Source organism: Carettochelys insculpta, chromosome 2, assembly GCF_033958435.1.
Source record: "Carettochelys insculpta isolate YL-2023 chromosome 2, ASM3395843v1, whole genome shotgun sequence".
In the NCBI taxonomy this organism is placed as follows: Eukaryota; Metazoa; Chordata; order Testudines; family Carettochelyidae; genus Carettochelys; species Carettochelys insculpta.
In genome coordinates this window covers 42,012,547-42,029,543 of record NC_134138.1, presented here as the reverse complement: position 1 = coordinate 42,029,543, position 16,997 = coordinate 42,012,547, and the positions used below count along the sequence as shown (strand labels likewise).

Below are 16,997 nucleotides of genomic sequence, written 5' to 3'. Positions count from 1 at the left end.
TATTTATATAAAACACCTGAGTGGCTTCTGAGAAGCTTTTGCTGCTTGTTATGTCAATAACAAAGCTTATTTTATAAACTCCTTAGGAATGTATTTGCGCCACAGCCCAGGGACTGCAAAGGGCAGGGCCTAGGTCAACACTGCGTCTTCCAAGTCTGCATGTGCTTCTCCATGTCTTTAAATGGCTGTGAATATCTGTTTACACACTTGAAGGGTGTGGCCTGCACACAGAGGCTCTGTCTACACTTCCAAGGTTAAAGCGCTGCTGTGGCGGTGCCGCTGTGGCAGTGTTTTACCGCGGCAGTGTGCTCACAGCGCCAGTGCTGGGAGAGGGCTCCCTCAGCTCTGCAGGTCAGCCAGCTCCACGAGGGGCGCAGCTCCCAGCACGGGGAGCTTGTTTACAAAGGCGACTTGCAGCGCTGGAACTTGCTGTGCCTGGGGGGAAGGGAAGTGTTTTTTCACACCCCCGAGCAATGTTCCCTGTAATTTTTTCCATCCAGGGGTGGAATAAATTTTGTTCTGTGCACTGAGGCACATGTGGGCATGCACCACAAATAGAAACACACGCTGCCGGCTGTGGGTGCTCTGCTGATCAGCTGGGCAGCCCCTGAATCTCTCCCGGGCTGCACCCAAGCACTCAGCATACAGGGAACACTGTGCCTGAATGCGAACATTACAATGTAGTAACTTGGCAGGGTAAACAAGCCCTTATGGGGCTGCATTCGCTTTCCCACCATTGCTAATAATAATACAACCAAACTCTTGGGTAGTGCTTTTCATCAGTACCTTACGACGCGAACACCAGCAGAGCTGCTGTGGTAATGCAAACTGAAGCAGTCCCGAGGGAAAGCTCAGTGTAGAAAAGGCTTAAAGGGATGCCAGGGTTCTCACTTTAGTCACTGCATACTGGAATGAAGTGTCTAGGCATTGTGAAGTGATACAGAGTGGGCCATTGTACTGAGTTTTCACTTGCCTTGGTTTGTTCCACATTAACTTGATTCTCTCTCTTTTTGTCTTCTGATACCTCTCCCCCTCACTCCCCGAGTGAGGTGGCTAGAGGTCACCTGTATTAGTTTTATTAGCTGATCCCTAGAGGGTAATGTCTGTATGTTTGGTCTCAGGGAGCAGAAAGGAAGATCCGGGATGAAGAGAGGAAGCAGAACAGGAAGAAAGGGAAAGGCCAATCATCACAAGAGCCATGCAATAATTGTGAGTAAAACCGCTGGTCCAGATTACACTAAGAGATGCCGATTACCCCTTCTCCCATAATAACGCTGCTTTGTGATCCATGTTAGCAGCTGAAGGAAAATTGTCTGCTCTCCCTCTGCAAAAAAAGAGCGACATCACCTACTTCAAAACAATGACTGACCTGGATTCCCAGCCAGTTCTCTTCATACCAGATATTCACTTTGGAAACCTACAACGGACTGGACAGGTAGGAAGCAGCAATGGAAGTCTGATAGGTATCCAGCTGTATATGCTGTGAGGCGTGTGTTATAGGTTCAAAGCAGAGTGTTTGGGGCTAGGTAGGGTTTGATTTTTTTTAAAAAAAGTAATGTTGCTTTTAGGTAGCTCACTGGTAAAAGTACACGAGGGAGACCTCTGAGGACAGGAGAAACATTGCCCTTAGTTCTACAGGGAAAGGAAGGAGTTAACTTAATATTTCTAGCTTTTTTTCAGGTAACTGACAGGAACAAATAATTATAGAGTCATAGGGCTGGAAGGGACCTCAGGAGGTCATCTAGTCCAGCCCCCTGCTTCAAGCAGGATCAACCCCAACTAAGTCGTCCAATTAGGAACTGCAGTATAGAAAGTTCCTATATTGAGAGAAACAATTGTTTCATGCTTGTTCAGACTTTAGAGAGACAAAAGCTGCATCAGCTCTAGAGAGTTTTGTCGACAAAACTCGCAGGGCATCCACACAAACTTTGTTCTGTTGACAGTAAAGTGAAAGAATGTGTTACTTTTGCCTCTTCCCCACAAGGCAAAACAGCTTTCTCGACAGAGCCTGTCGCCAAAAAAGCTGTCTGGAGGGGCGACCCGTCAACAGACAGGGCTTCCAGGACACCAGGCAGCCTTGTCTGCTTTGCTTCCGGTTGGCCGTTCTGTGCAGAGAGCAACTGGGCAGTCTGGCAACTCTCTGTCCAAGCAGATCATTTTTTCTAGCCACTTGTTGTCTGGCCGCAATCTGCCAACACGAGTTTTGTCGGAAGATATCTTCTGACAGTAACTTCTCTCGACAGATCACTCTAGTGTAGGCATAGCCAAAGTGGCTGAGGTAATCTCTTGCATGGGACCAGCTTCTGCTGTTGAAAGGGACAGGCTTTCTGAGAGCTCTTCCTCAGGTCTGGGACATGTACTCCAAGTCTCTCCATTAAACACAAAGGGGAACAGGTTGTTTGGCATAAATAGCTCTCAGATTTGTAAGAGCCCTTAGAAGATAATGAGCCCCCTTGCAGGAGAAGAGATGCCCATTCGCAGGATGATTTAAAACAGTGACCAATATAACCAAACATTAACTCCATGTCTATCTGTCTGTCAGAATTTTGTTGTCTTTAAAAGTAGTCACAAGAAACAAGTGTCTCAAATGCCCTTACATATGATGCCTGCCACTTTGGTATCTGCATTTCCTTAGAAGAGGCTTGCACTCACGGAGGTAGAGATGGTGAAACTCTAGAGGTCAAGAGTAGTGCTCACAGCTGTTACTTGTAACATTCACAAGCGTGAGTTACCTTTTTTTAAAGACCTGTGAATTAAATACAACAGAGTCTTCTCAGCTTTAGTTGTTAGAGCCACTACTTTGGGTCCTTAGAAAAGCTGCAAATCTAAATTCTAGAGCTCCATCGGTGGCTTTTTCCTAAGTGTGAATATATTAGTAGATGGAGGGAGAGGTTTGATTTGTGCGTATAAATAAAGACAGAGTAAAAGGCGCTTCCGAATCGGGGTCTCACTAGAAATGTAAAAGTGACAAAGACCCAAGTGACACTGAGTATGAGTTTTCCATTAATTTTTAAAGCAGCCAGCACTGCAGAAGAGCTTATGAGAAGCACATAGATGTCAGACATTGTGATCACAGCTGTCACTGAAGTTATTCACCAGGAATAGAAAACCTCCCACTAACGTGTGAGCAGTGGGAACCTTCTATGCTTGACTCTCACATGTGAATGCGTATTTGCATCCAGACGTAAGAAGGTAGACTTAGTCCTAAATACGTGGGATGTAAATAATTTTCCCAATTAAAATGCAAAAAGATAATAATGATCTCTTTTCTATACGGCTGCGTACTAGAGCTTTTTGCAGCCTAATGATTTTCTCCCTAGAGTTGTTCGTGGTTTGTATTTTATGAAGCTGCCAATTTCTTTTTTTTGAAACATGCTATTAGAATAATACTTTGGAGTTATACAGAACTTTTTATCTGATGAGCTTATACTGCTTTGCAGATATTAATGGCTTTAGCATCACCGCACTTCTCTGAGGCAGGGTTCTGATCATCAGGCCTCCAATACAGTCACTGCGAGTAAAAGGTCCATTCTTGCATGATAGCAAGTGCCCTTTTCTCCCATTGAAAGTTTCAGTCAGAGTTGCTTGAAGTCAGCACTTTGCACATTCAAACGATAGGAGACGTATCCAAGGTCAGTCAGAAAGTCTGTGGAAGAAGTGGGATATAAAACACAGGTTTTCAGTTCAGTACTTTCATTCCTAGTTTTCAGTGTCAGTAGAACCAGCAAGTACTCTTACATACAAATAGGCATTCTTACCTGTGTACCTACTTGCCTAGCTTGCCCGGGGGGGCGGGGGAGACATTGTGAGGGCTGCATACAGTATGGGAAACATGGAGAATGCTAGGTAAATACCGAGCACAATTTGTTTCTCTGCTACAGACTGTAGGCCAGGGCCCTGCCCAGTTAAAGTTGGCTCCACAGAATTCAAACTGTGTTCATTGGGTATCTGTCCCTGTATATAGGTGCAGCATTCTAAAAACGGATGTATACCATCTATACGAATACCAATTGCATGTCCATTTGTGCCATAGATTTTTTTTAAACCGGTTTTTTATACATTAATTAGCTTCCTTTACATCTATTTGCTGTTTAAAGCTTGTGAGTGTCGTGGTTTAAATCACATTGGGGTTATTGGGGCAAATAGTTACCTGATTTTCAGGATTGTTATACGTTCCTAACAATTGGAAGAATGATGTAAACCAAACTGAATTCTTGTCAAAATGCACTGAAGGACCTTCACTGTAGCACACACAATTGCAGTTATTTGAACTGATGTTTTCTTCAGGGTGCAATTAAAAACATAGACAAGTTGTTTATAAAGGGGGGAAAGTTACAGATACAGATGCAAAATTGTAAACTGTGTCTCTTCTTTTGCACTTTTTGAGCTCTTTTACAGTGGGTACCAATGCTGCAGCAATAACGTTGTCCCTTTTCCACCCCTCCAGGTTTACTATAACACAGACGATGAGAGAGAAGGGTAAGACATTTACTGATTACCCAAAAAAGTTTTGCAGTCAGTAGTCTGAACCCTTGAAAATCAGGCATGCAATATAATTTCCTCTTTTTCCTTCTTGTTCTGTGTTCATATCTTGTGGAGCTGAGAAGGTGAATTAGTTTTATTTTGACTATTGCTTTCCTGCATATGGGCTGGCTTCTTTTATCTGTTTTTTTTTTTACAGTCCTCAATAAAATAGGGCATTCAGCACAGAATAGATACAACATGTTGGATCATAACATAAAATAATTTTCCATGATACGCGCGCCTTTCACCTTAAGGAACCCAAACCACTTTAAAAATTATCCATGTAGGAATTGCTTGATGCACAACTGAAATGCAGGAAGCTCTGGGATGGAACATAGAAGGAATTTAAAAATGCAGAGCAACATGTGACTCAACTGTGTGGGAAAAGAAGTGAATCCGTATCCAAAAGCAAATGCAGAAATATTTTAAGTTGGCTGAATATAGTTAGGTCTGCGTATTGGGGCTGACTCCCCTGCTCTTGCAAACAAAATGGCATTTTAATGGTACCAAGTTGTCCAGTCTCCATTTTGACTTATCCTCAAGATTATAGCTCCGCCATTATAATGCCTCCTAGCAGCATGCAAAGGTATTGCTCACTAGCAGCTTAGAGGAAGAATGCCACCTACCTAATTATCATTTCCTGCAGCACCTTTGGTTCCTCTGGTGGTCCCCCAACCAGGGGCTCACTGTTCGAGCCTGTTTAGGTAGGCTGAGAATCACAGCTGGAAGTTTAATCACAACTCCTTTTCATTCTACAACTTATGAATACTCTGCATTAATGTCATGTTCCTCCTTCTTTGTCTTCTTTACAAACAAGGGCATGGTTCTATCTTTTAATCAAGTGGAAAGGCAAAAGCTATTAGAAAAGAAGCAAAATCCAAATTCGCATTGATGGCATTTCTCTTTCTTTGTCTGGACATCTACTGTGTATTTTAGAGTCTGTCTGTCTGTCTGTCTTTGCTATGTTTTGCTCAGGAACTCCTTGTAAACGGTAAGATCTATGACCACAAAATTGGGTGTGCTGCTTTCTCTTTCCCCAACTTAAACCAGGGTCAGGTTTGGTTGTGCATGGAAAGTGGGAAACGCCTGAAACCCCAGGATTTCCCAGAGAATGGAAAGGGAGGAGCACTTTCAGGAGGGTGACATAGTTCAGACTCAGCACTGGGGGCAGTGAGCACAGGGAACAGCTTTCCCTTCTACCGCAGCCCTCCCAGTGCTCAGCCACAGCACTGTGCAGGGGGAGATCCACTGCCCTCTGCAAATGTCCCACAAAATTGCCCCCTTCTCCTCCCCCCTCGATGCTGCAGCTGCAAACCCCAGCCCTGCCTTCCCCTCCCCCTGCCAAGCTCATGCTGGGGCTAGAGAAGCTACCCCAAGCCAGACCCCTCTGGGTGCTCTCCCTGGGTTTGGGGAAAACAGACCCGGCTGACCCCACTGCCACTGCACCGGGGCCAGGGAAACAAGCTGTGGCTTCAGTTTTCCAGCCAGCCTCCCCCGCTGCCACTGGCCAGGAGTCTGAGGAAAAAGCCGTGGCCCTGGGTCAGGCCTCCACGCTCCTGCTGTCCTGGAACCAGGGAAAAAAACTTGGGCTGAGGCAGGGGCTGTAGCTTTTTTCCCTGGAGGGAGAGAACCTTACTTCATTTAAACTCCCGAGCAATGCTGTGTCAGTTGGCTAGGTCTGTAATTGTCAACAGAGCAAAGAATTGGTTCATGGCAGGCATTAATAGCATCCTGCGTAACTATTCCCTGGTCTCCTCTCCGCCTGGCCTTCCCACAGAGCGTCACATGTTGACGCCCTTGAGGATTTCTCTCCCACACAGAGAGGAATGAAAGTGAGGTGGGAGGGGGAAGGGACGACGGGCGGCATACGGAACCCCAGCTGGTGAAGAGAAGGGAGAACCTGTTATGAGGTACGGGAGGTGTGAAGGATCCCAGGGTGCCTTGCATGGCAGTAAGCGGGGAGGCGGTGCATAGAATTCCTGGAGGCGAGAACGGGGAGAGAGTGGGGGCGCATACTGTGACATGGGAGATGGATAGGAGTGTTTCAGAGAGCCCCTGAGGCAGACAGGGATGGGAGAGTGACTGTACAGTGACATTAGCAGCTAGGTCACTAGCTTATTTCTTTCTTTTTGCATGCACCTTCCCCATGCTGAAACAGAAACTGGCCTTTAGAACTTACAGCAGGAAACATATTTACCTATCGTCGTCATTCTGGGCAATTGTGAGGCTTGGGTAGGTCAGGGAAGGCCTGTCATTCCTTCAGAAGGCAGTGGAAGTTTTGCTGGAGTGTAGAGTGAGATATACACTGTCGTGGTTGTCTCTGACCTTGTTGGGAGGACAGTATTACCACAGAAGGGCTGTCTTGTTGTTTTCTAGTGGCAGCATCCTGGTTAAAAGGATGTTCCGGCCCGTGGACGAGGAGTTTGGCCCATTGCCTTTGAAACAAATGAAAGAAGAAGGACTGAAAAGAGGTAACAATTAATTCTCAGAAAAAAAGTGCTTGGGCCATCGTCACCACTCACACAATGTAGGGTTATCCAGAAATTACTCAAATGAAGGTCAACAGTGCAAAATTAGAGTAAATGACAGGAGAATCAGGCCCACTGTCATCACACCAACTATCATACAAGGAGGCTTCCTGGAACATGCTAAGGGTCATCACTAGGTAGTAATTTGCATGCTATCTTGAGGAGGGATAGACAGATTTGACTGTATAAAATATAAACAATCCAGAACATTTCCCAACCCTTACCACAAAAAGTTCCCCTACCAAAGCCTTCACTATTTATTTTTCACTCGTATTCATCTTGGCACTTTCTTGTTCTGGTTAGGCCCATAAGCAAAAGGCCCACAGTACACTGAGTCAGATCCAGAGATTCCAGCTCCTGCTGCCTTCACTGCGAGATTAGCCTGAGTAAAGTCTTTGTAAGGATTAAGGATTTAGTTCAGCAAGAGAGCTGCTTTCATGAGACTTTCAGTCTAATGTTGCTGAAGACTCCAGAGGTTTCAATAGCTGAGATCAATCAAACCTGCTAGTGTTTTGAAATTGTGTATGTGTGTCTATCCTTGACAAAACACTGAGACATGCTACCCCTAAGTGTCCTTTCACCTCAGCAGGAGGTCTTTCCACATGCTTATATTTGTGATCTTTTTCGCTGGCTGTGCTAGTGATGCACATAAATCTGTGAAGGGTACAAGCGAAACCAGGCGGGAGCTATTGTCTGTTTAGATTTAACGAGCAGAAAGATTTTTAAAAAATGTAATTGAAAAGTGTGAAATATGCTCCAGCCCAAAGCCCTGACCAGGTCAGATTTGGAGGTTCCGTCCATTGAAAGCAAAAGGGTTGGCTGACAGAGCCGAGGGCAAAACCCTTTTCTCCTTACTCTCTGTGCCCAACAAAGAATTCCCAGCGACCAGCATGGTGAACTGGCTTGAGCGAGAGCCCTGCTTTGATTCCTTGAGTCAAGTGATTAATTTATAATATGGTTCAGAAAGATCCCAGGGGTATGCACAAAGCAGCCATTATTCTAAAGGTCAAAGCCACCTGTGTAATTCAGATCTTGTTCTGTGGCTTGTTGCTCTAGTGTCATTCAGGATTCCCAGCTGTATCGGGGTGAGGAATTCAGAACGAATTGTGACAAAAAGTGAACGAATTAAAGGTTTTTAAAACTGGCTTAGTTCATTAACCCAGCCAGAAAATACCCCTACAGCTGGTGGCGTAGTAACTTGTCAGTTACCCAGACCTGACAGTGAGGTGGCAGTGTGTGGGGGTGGGGTGGGAGCAAAGGAGGCAATGCCCTGGTTCCCAGCTAACTGGGGTAGGCATGACACACTCTGGGCAGCACTCTGGGCCCTGCCCCTTCGGAGGGCATGGAGCCAGCCCACTCCCACCTTGCCCACAGGCCCAGCGATAACTGTCGGCCCCACTGCAGCTGTCCATAACCGCGGTACAACACATTGCATGAACTTGTCACACCTTGGCCGTGTCTACACGTGCCCCAAACTTCGATCGAAGTTTACTAATGAAGCGCTGAAATGCATATTCAGCGCTTCATTAGCATGCGGGCGGCAGCGGCGCTTCGAAATTGATGCGCCTTGCCGCCGCACGGCGCGTCCAGACGGGGCTCCTTTTCGAAAGGACGCCACCTTCTTCAAAGTCCCCTTATTCCCATGAGCTCATGGGAATAAGGGGACTTCGAAGTAGGCGGGGCCCTTTCGAAAAGGAGCCCCGTCTGGACGCGTCGCGCAGCGGCAAGGCACGTCAATTTCAAAGCGCCGCTGCCGCCCGCATGCTAATGAAGCGCTGAATATGCATTTCAGCGCTTCATTAGTAAACTTCGAAATGGCCATTTGCATGGCCATTTCGAAGTTTGGGGCACGTGTAGACGTAGCCCTTAGTTGCTTTTCTCATACTTTAGTAGGTTTGAAGGCTGGGAGGCACCAGGTTAAGATTTTCAAAGTGGGGACCCAAAGTTAGGCTCCTAAATTCATATTTTCTGTTATGTGGCTTCTTCACTACCCAAGGTTTGTCACCATCTCAGCCCATTCTATGCAACCCTCTGCTAATCTCTTTGTGGATGATGGCCAGTCCTTTTGCTCCACTCAGGTTACCACATTGTCCGTCCAATGTTCTTCTGCCACCAACTGTCCCTTCCGGTTAAAACGTGTCTGTGAATTGAATCTTTTCACAGGATCCCAACATTTCCTGAGTTCCAGTCGTCTTCAGTAGTTTTTCATTGGTTATGTAACCTACCTGTTATATTTTCAGAATTCTTATAACATCATAATACAAATTCATATTTAGACACCAAAAATAGTGGCCAGATTTTTTCAGACATGCTGAGCATCCCAGCAGCTTTGCTTGATTTCAGGGAAGTGGCCGGGCACTCAGCATTTGTGAAAATTGGGATGTTTAGGTGCCAATTATGGCCCTTCGGGGTCTGCCCTTAGAGATTGTACTTGAAACTCTTGGTCTTAGAGCATTAAAGAACACAGTGTAATCCGGGGCTGGGAAATTAGTAGGGACTGAACCTTTACAACCAGGGACAGATAGTTTAGAGGGTGCCATTCTTCTGATTTGCCCCTACCAACAGCTCTCTATCTAGTGCTGTATGTAGCCTATATCTCACCGGGTGTGATTTGTCCTCAGTAAGGAAAACAGGCTAGCTGACATGCAAATAGTGACGGTATGATGGACTTTTAATCAGATGTGGTAAGAGACGTATGAGTCACACAACCAAGTGGATCAATGACAGAATTCCATTCACGCCACTAAAACAGCAGATTCTTACAACTCCATGTTCTGTGCGCGCATCGCAGTGACTCAGGTTCCCCGTTATTCCTGTCATGGAGCCTTCATTCGACATAACGTTCTTTGACAGTCTCAGTACAGCAAAGAGATCTGTCTCTTCAACATTTGATTGAGTGATTTTCCCCCTCTTTTGGATGTAAGCTGAAGCTTCCAGCAGAGCTATTTCAAGTCACCAAAAAGCCACTCTTGAAGAAGTGAATAGTGTTAGTGTGCACCATCAGATAGATCAGGCTCCCTGCATTTCGCCTGTTACATGGATTTAAGAGGCTAGTACCCATCCCTGAGTACAACGATGCTGACAGCTGCCGTGGGTCCAGGAGCAAGGGGAGGGGCCAAGGGTGGGAGGGGCGGGACTTAGGGGCTTATGGAAATCAGCCCTCCCCTCCCCATGCTCCCTCCGAGCTGCACACGGAGTGGCGACGCAGCACTCCGTGGCATTTCCAAGGGGCCTGAGGGCAGCTGCTTTGGCAGGCCTGCCTGGGTGCACTTTATGCAGTTCTTTAGTAGGGTCAAAACCATCATGATCCCCTGAAATCCCCAGTTGTGAGGCAGAGAATGAACAGTGATCTTGCCAGCCAGGTATGAGCCCATTTCAGTCACCTGAAAGGCTGGGCAAAGAAGTTGCAATTCTTTCTAATGTGTCCAGGTTCACACTTACACATACTTCCAGTGGGAATTAAAGCTAGTGGCACTGGCTGGCTATGGCAAATACCATTCTGCTTCTGTCTTAAAATGGGTGTAATTCTATTGTCAGATAGAGATAATCTGTTGGAAAATAGCAGCCAGACTCTAGGGATTAGATTATTAAAAACTAATCCCCATTTTGTCTTTCCAGTTTGTGGGGACAAATAATGTATCTGATAGAGTATGTGTATGTGCACGTAATATACGTTCATTTCTGTTGAATTTCCTGGTAGTTTGCAATACATCATCCATTTAGGGGGAAAAAAAACAGTATCTCACACTCCTGTCTTAAGAAGTTTAACCTACTGCACTTACAAATAACCTCTAAGATTCCTATAACGGGGAGAGGTAAGACAAAGAAATACAGTTTTCTAATTTTCACTTTGTTTACTTCGTACCTTTGCCAGCATTTTGTGTCAGGTCTGCTTCCCTGTTCTCCTGAATATCCAGCCCATTGGTGTCCCCTTTTCTCTATATGGGTCTTTAGCTCAGCAAGAGGGGAGAGAAAAAATCTTGCAGCACAGACAGGAAGCTGATTGCTAAACTGCAAAAATTGTCAGGGCTCTGAGGAGGAGATTTTCAAAGGCCCAAAGGGTAGGTGAAAAACAGTGGAGGTAAGTGCCTACCTGCCATTTGGGCCTTTGAACAGCTCTCCTGTAGTGCCTGAAATTGCTTTTGATTCATTCTGTGAAACAGAGTAGACTTCATGTCGAGGGGACACATTTAAAGTTGCCAAAATGACATCTTCAAAGCATGTTCCTTTTTATTAAAACTTTATTTTTTCTGAGAGTCTTGGCTAAAGGAAAATTTAATGTATAAAGTAGATTCCTTTTCTGAATTCCTTTCCCTTGTCCTTTGGTTAAAGGTTAGAGGAATGCAAAGCTCATATGTAGGTTACACAGAGAACTAGTTATAATTCAGTTGTTTGACGCCATGATTCAGCCCGAGGACTGAATAGCTACAAAGCGATAGTGCAAATACCCTTCAACTGAGACGTCTCATATTTCAGTAAAGCAATTAAGTTATGGTAAATTCACTGAAACATGGGTTCCTCACAAATGTAATGTAATCGGCTTAATTTTCTTTGTGTTTCCAAACCAGCCAGTATGCCTCCTGCAAGCTTGCATTAGTGTCTACATGAAATAGTATTACTTTTTAACAACAACATCTGGCTGTCATCATTTGTGTTGATTTGTCATAGATTCAAGATTAATATTTGGCTTCCTATTTTAGAAGATGCATTTCATCTGTTCAGTTGTCTGTGCCTGCACCAACTTTGATCCTTGCTCTTTCAGTGCTTCTGTATGTGAGGAAAGAGACTGATGAAGTGTTTGATGCTTTGATGCTGAAATCACCCACAGTAAAGGGGCTAATGGAAGCGGTAAGTATCTCACATCGCTACCTCATTAATCCTCCACGGAATGAAAATTTTGAGCTTCTCCAAGTATTACTTAGACACAACACATAGTGCACAGACAAAGCTATCCTCATGCATATTTAAATGCTTCATAAAGGATTTCTGGAGCATGTTTCTTTATCTGAAATTCAGAACTGTCAGTGGGTCAATGAGATCAGACCAATTCATACAGCTGACTTAAGAGTCTTAAGAAATGGAGGTAATTATCAAATGCTTGAAGAAGAAAACAGGGTCGGTCTGTGTGTTCCAACATGCCTCTGAATGCAAGAGATATTCTGACTGCTTTAAACCGGGCAGGGGACCTTTTTTCAGCCCAGAGCTACTGACCCAGAGAAAAATTGGTCAGGGTCAGATCCAAGTGAGAAGCAAAAAAATGAAAAACAAGCAAAAACACCCCCAGGATCAAAATTAAAACAAAACAAAACAAAACTCACTGAGCTGGCTCCCAGCAAGCTCGGGGCACTCCAAGAGTGGGAGGAACCTAGGCTCAGAGATTGTCACAGGTCTGGAGTGCGAGCACCAGCTTGACCTTCTTCAGGGAAAAGCTCTGAGCCTCACCGTGAGCTGGACCCAAGTAAGCCAGGGGCTGGATCCTGCCCACACTTCATAGGTTCCCCACCTTTGCTTGAAACTTTTGTCTGTAGCTCCTGCACGTCTGTCCATCCCTGAGGCTTTTTAACCTTAGGATACTGGCTGGGAATATCCCCTTTCCTAGGTCTTTTGTGGGATTGCTCTGCTGAGGGGCAACAGCGTTGTTAATGGCTACTTGGCAAGAGCCAGTCCTACCCTCTCCTCGATACCTCCTGCCAGCCTTGCAAAGTGCCCTGCCTGCCTTCCCTTTGCGAGCTGCCTTTGCCCACTCATCATCTTTGATTGGGCTTTGCTGCTGCTTGCAGTCCAGTGATCCCCGTTCTGCAGTGACTCTCTTTGATAACCAGGAAGTGGGGCATGGTGAGGGGGAGAAGGGAACAGGCCTGGCAAGCAAAGCGGTTGCTTTGGGCACACATGTTCAGGGCCTCAGGCCCCATGCTCTCACTGGCCAGGCCCCACGGTCAGCATGCCATCTTGGGCCCCACAAACACTTTGGCAGGGCCTGGCAGGGAGGACCTCTGAGCGGAGACGGGAGGTGGGACAGGCCAGATTGCCAGTGTGAGGTGGCTGAGGGAGAGAAGGAGCTTAGAATTTGGTAAGGTAGAATATAGTTCAGAGGAGAAAGGGGAAGAGGGCGGGAGCACCTGCGGGGAGCTTGTTTCCAGGTCCTCATCTGTGAGCACTAAAAATGTCCACTGGGCTGAGGAGGAAAGAAACATGCTGGGTGACAGTCCCCTGTCGCTGGTCAGTAGCCAGGGAGAACTGACAGCTGGTGAGTGAAGTAGTTTTAAGGGGCCTGAAGAGCATGCTGTCTGAAAGGAATAACATATCGGGGTTTAATCTTGCCCAGGTGTGTTATGGCCACACTAGAGCCGTCCAGCCTGACAGTGAGGTTAGACCTGACCGTCGTCTGCATCTTGGGGCCTGTTCACTGGCCAATGCGCATTAGAAACGACTGCAGAAGTAGGCCACAAAGCAGAAAGTTCGGTCCATCGACATAGCTGTGGGTTCAGTAATATGCTTTTGGCTCTGGTGGAAACTAGTCTGGGAGTGAACTGTGCATTTTAGTGATCTTGTACACATTCAGCAAAAAAGCATTTTTGCTGCGGGACAAGTGGTGGTAGGACGGGGAAATCCATATCAACTCCTGTTCATTCGCATGCACCATGTATTCTCCCCATAATCTTTTCAGGAGATTTTTAAGAGAAGGTCATTTGAATTTTTACACGTGGTCCTCCCCGTAATAAGGTTTGAAAGAGTAAAGGTCAAACCCTTGAATAATGAAGGGCTGCCTGAGCAATCCTAAGTCAAACTCTGCTTTTGTGTTTATAAGTTACACAATTTTCTTGTTTATCACACTTCCTGGTCTTCGGCGTTCTCCACATTTTCCATGACACTTGGCAGCATTTTCTGAGATTTGGGGTTTGTTTTATTCTGCTCCTTCCTTTCACTTTCCAAAAGAACAGTCAGTTTCCTACTCAGATTACTCTTGTCTGGGGAATAGCTCCTGGGCTCAGGTTTCAGAGGCAGGTGGACTCAAGGACATGATGCAAATACTTGTCCTTTCGATGCTTGCCTTTCGTTCTTGGTCAGCAGAAAACACTTACATGTGCTAGTAGTGTCAACAAAAAGGCTATGTCAACACTAGCACACTATGTCGAAGTAGCCTATTTCGACTTAAGAACATCGAAATAGGCTACTTCGACGCGTATCATCTACACATCCTCCAGGGCTGGTGCCGTCAATGTTCAATGTCGAAGTAGCGACGGAGAACATTGAAAGAAGCCGCCCTGGAAGAAAATGTGGAGCGTCCACACACACAAGCGCTCACCGTTGAAATAAGGGGCCAGCAAAGCCCCAAGCCACTCCCTTAAAGGGCCCCTCCCAGACACACTTGCCCTGCACAGCATGAGGTCCACAGAGCCGACAACCGGTTGCAGACCCTGTGCACACAGCATGGACCCCCAGCTGCAGCAGCAGCAGCAGCCAGAAGCCCTAGGCTAAGGGCTGCTGCGCGCGACGACCATAGAGCCCCGCAGGGGCTGGACAGAGCATCTCTCAAACCCTCAGCTGATGGCCACTATGGAGGACCCTGCTATTTCGAAGTAGCGGGACGCAGATCGTCTACACATGCCCTGCTTCTATGTTGAACGTCGAAGTAGGGCGCTATTCCCATCTTTGGATAGTAATAACAATTTCGACATCTCACCACCTAACGTCGATTTCAACGTCGAAATAGCTCACGGCACGTGTAGACTCAACACGTACTATTTCGACCTTGTGCCAGCTACTTCAAAGTAGCCGGCTAGTGTAGATGCACCCAAAGCAAGCAGCAAGCACAAAACCCTGTGTTCTTCTTCGAGTGTCCCCGTGGATGCTCCACATTAGGTGTCGGGCTCGCCCGGCGCCGCAGATCGGATCTTCCAAGCAGTTTCTGCCGGACCGCGCATGCGCTGGTGCGCACCGCTCCCTTGCGCGCTCCTGGCCATGTGCGCGATCCCGTCCCCGCCAGTTCCTCTTAACTGCCGTCAGCTGCAGACAGAATCCGACTAGCTACGGCCAAGTTAGCGTATTCAATGGTTTTAACTGTTTTTCTTTAAAGTTTTCAAGTTCTTAGGCTACTGTTAAGTTAGCCAGTTGTTATTTTCAAAAAAAAGAAAAGAAAAGAAACAACAAGCGAGACGGCATTCAGTCCAGTCCTAGTAACAAGCGGAGCACCGGAGGCCAGGAGCCTAGGGCCATTAGCCCTCCTGCCGCGGCAGGCTATCGGAGAGGGGGAAATCAGCACAGAGAAGGTGCTAAGTACCCCATTAACAACTGAAAGACTCACCAACAATGTCCTCTTCAGGATTCAAGAAATGTGAGTCTTGCCGAGAGGCAATGCCAGCGTCTGATGGGCACAGTCACTGCATAAGGTGCCTGGGGGAGTCCCATGTCACGCAGAAATGCTCCTTCTGTGCAAAATTAACAGCCAGAGCAAGGAAGGACAGGGAGATGCAGCTTAAAATGCTGCTCTTCGACAAGGCCCTCCAGCCAGACGTGCCGGAGCGGCCGCAGCAGGGGGGACCCTCCGGGGCCCATAAAAGGAAAGCCGCCTCCCTCACCCCATCAGCGCAAAAACGGAGGAAAGTCTCCCCAGCCCGATCCCTGCCGGCAGCAACAGCGAGCGGGACGGGAGGAGTGCACAGCCCCCAGCCACAGCAACAGCTGATCGGCGGCGGCACGGAGAGCCACGTGGAGGCGGCTCAGCCTCCAATAATCAAACAGCCGCCCCGCCCCACACCGCAGGCAGGGCGGCAGCTAAACAAGCGCCGGTACCGGCGGCACCGCGAGCAGCGGCACCGACCCCCGGGGAACCGGTGGTGCAGAGCACGCAGGCACGCAGCCTGCAGGCACTGGAGGACACCACCTGTGCGGCACCGCCCATAAGCGTGCCGAGCACGGCGCAGACGGGGCCGAGATCCCCTACACGTCAGGGGGCGGAGCTACCCCCTCAAGGGAGGGGGAAGGCTGCACACAAAACAAGGCACCGCAGCCCCTCTCCAGACAGGGCTGCAGAGTTGCTTTCTCTCAGCCCTCCGCTCATGCTGCAGACTCCAACTAGAAGGCAGGGGTCCCCCCTAGCCTACCTGGAGCCCCCGTCTCCATTTTTACAACCAGCCTCGCCCTGGCTGGGACCACCTTCACCCTTCCTGGGGTTTGAGCCGCTGGAGTACTATCACAAATCGCTCTCTCCAGTGTCCCAGGTCTCTCGATGATCTCGCTCCCCCAGACGCAGATGGTATGCACCAAGGGAGTGGTCTAGGTCACCTTCCCAAGAACAGTGCCCATGCTGCCATGGTCACCCTTATCACGCGGGGCATAGACACCACCAGCAATCTACCAGGGAAAGATCCCCACAGACGGTTCCGTATCCCTGAGGGCAATTGCGAACGGGGACAGAGACTCAAGTATCTCAGGGGGAACTGGTTATGGAACCCCGAGATTTTCCCTCGCAAGCTTCCAGCGAGCGGATGTACCATCACCAACAGGAACCGGAAGGGTCCAGAGAGGCGTACCCTAGTGGTTCCTCGCTCTCCTCCCCAGACGAGGCTACGGCCCCGGGGGACGTCCATCCTCCGGACGATCTCAAACAGTTTCAAGAGCTGTTTAAGAGGGTGGCCTTCACGCAAGGCATCCAGACAGCAGAGGTGCAAGAGAAACACCATAAGCTCCTCAAAAATCTGAGACCTCCGGCCTCCTCCAAAATAGCAATACCGCTTGATGAAGCAATCTTGGAGTCCGCCACTATGATATGGCAGACCCCTGTGACTATTCCGCCTGTCCACAAGAGAGTGGATAAGAAATACTTCGTGCTGGCGAAGGGCATGGAGTTCCTGTCCAGCCACCCACAACCAAATTCCTTGGTGGTGGAGTCGTCGCAACAAAGATCAAAGACATCTCAATTCAAGACAGGGGGAACAGACAAAG

The 16,997-nt window shown here is 47.6% G+C and overlaps 1 protein-coding gene across 2 annotated transcripts in view; it reads left to right on the top strand.

Moving 5' to 3' along the window:
- The window catches only part of GRHL2 (grainyhead like transcription factor 2), a 125,794-nt gene that overhangs the window by 89,606 nt on the left and 19,191 nt on the right, over positions 1 to 16,997 (top strand). The window contains exons 10-14 of one of the 2 annotated variants that reach the window (XM_074986836.1): positions 1,122 to 1,209; positions 1,299 to 1,435; positions 4,448 to 4,479; positions 6,901 to 6,995; positions 11,815 to 11,900. In XM_074986836.1, the coding sequence (XP_074842937.1) occupies positions 1,122 to 1,209; positions 1,299 to 1,435; positions 4,448 to 4,479; positions 6,901 to 6,995; positions 11,815 to 11,900 (438 nt within the window). Of the gene's footprint in view, positions 1 to 1,121; positions 1,210 to 1,295; positions 1,436 to 4,447; positions 4,480 to 6,900; positions 6,996 to 11,814; positions 11,901 to 16,997 lie in introns of both variants that reach the window. The other variant, XM_074986834.1, reaches the window with a different exon arrangement.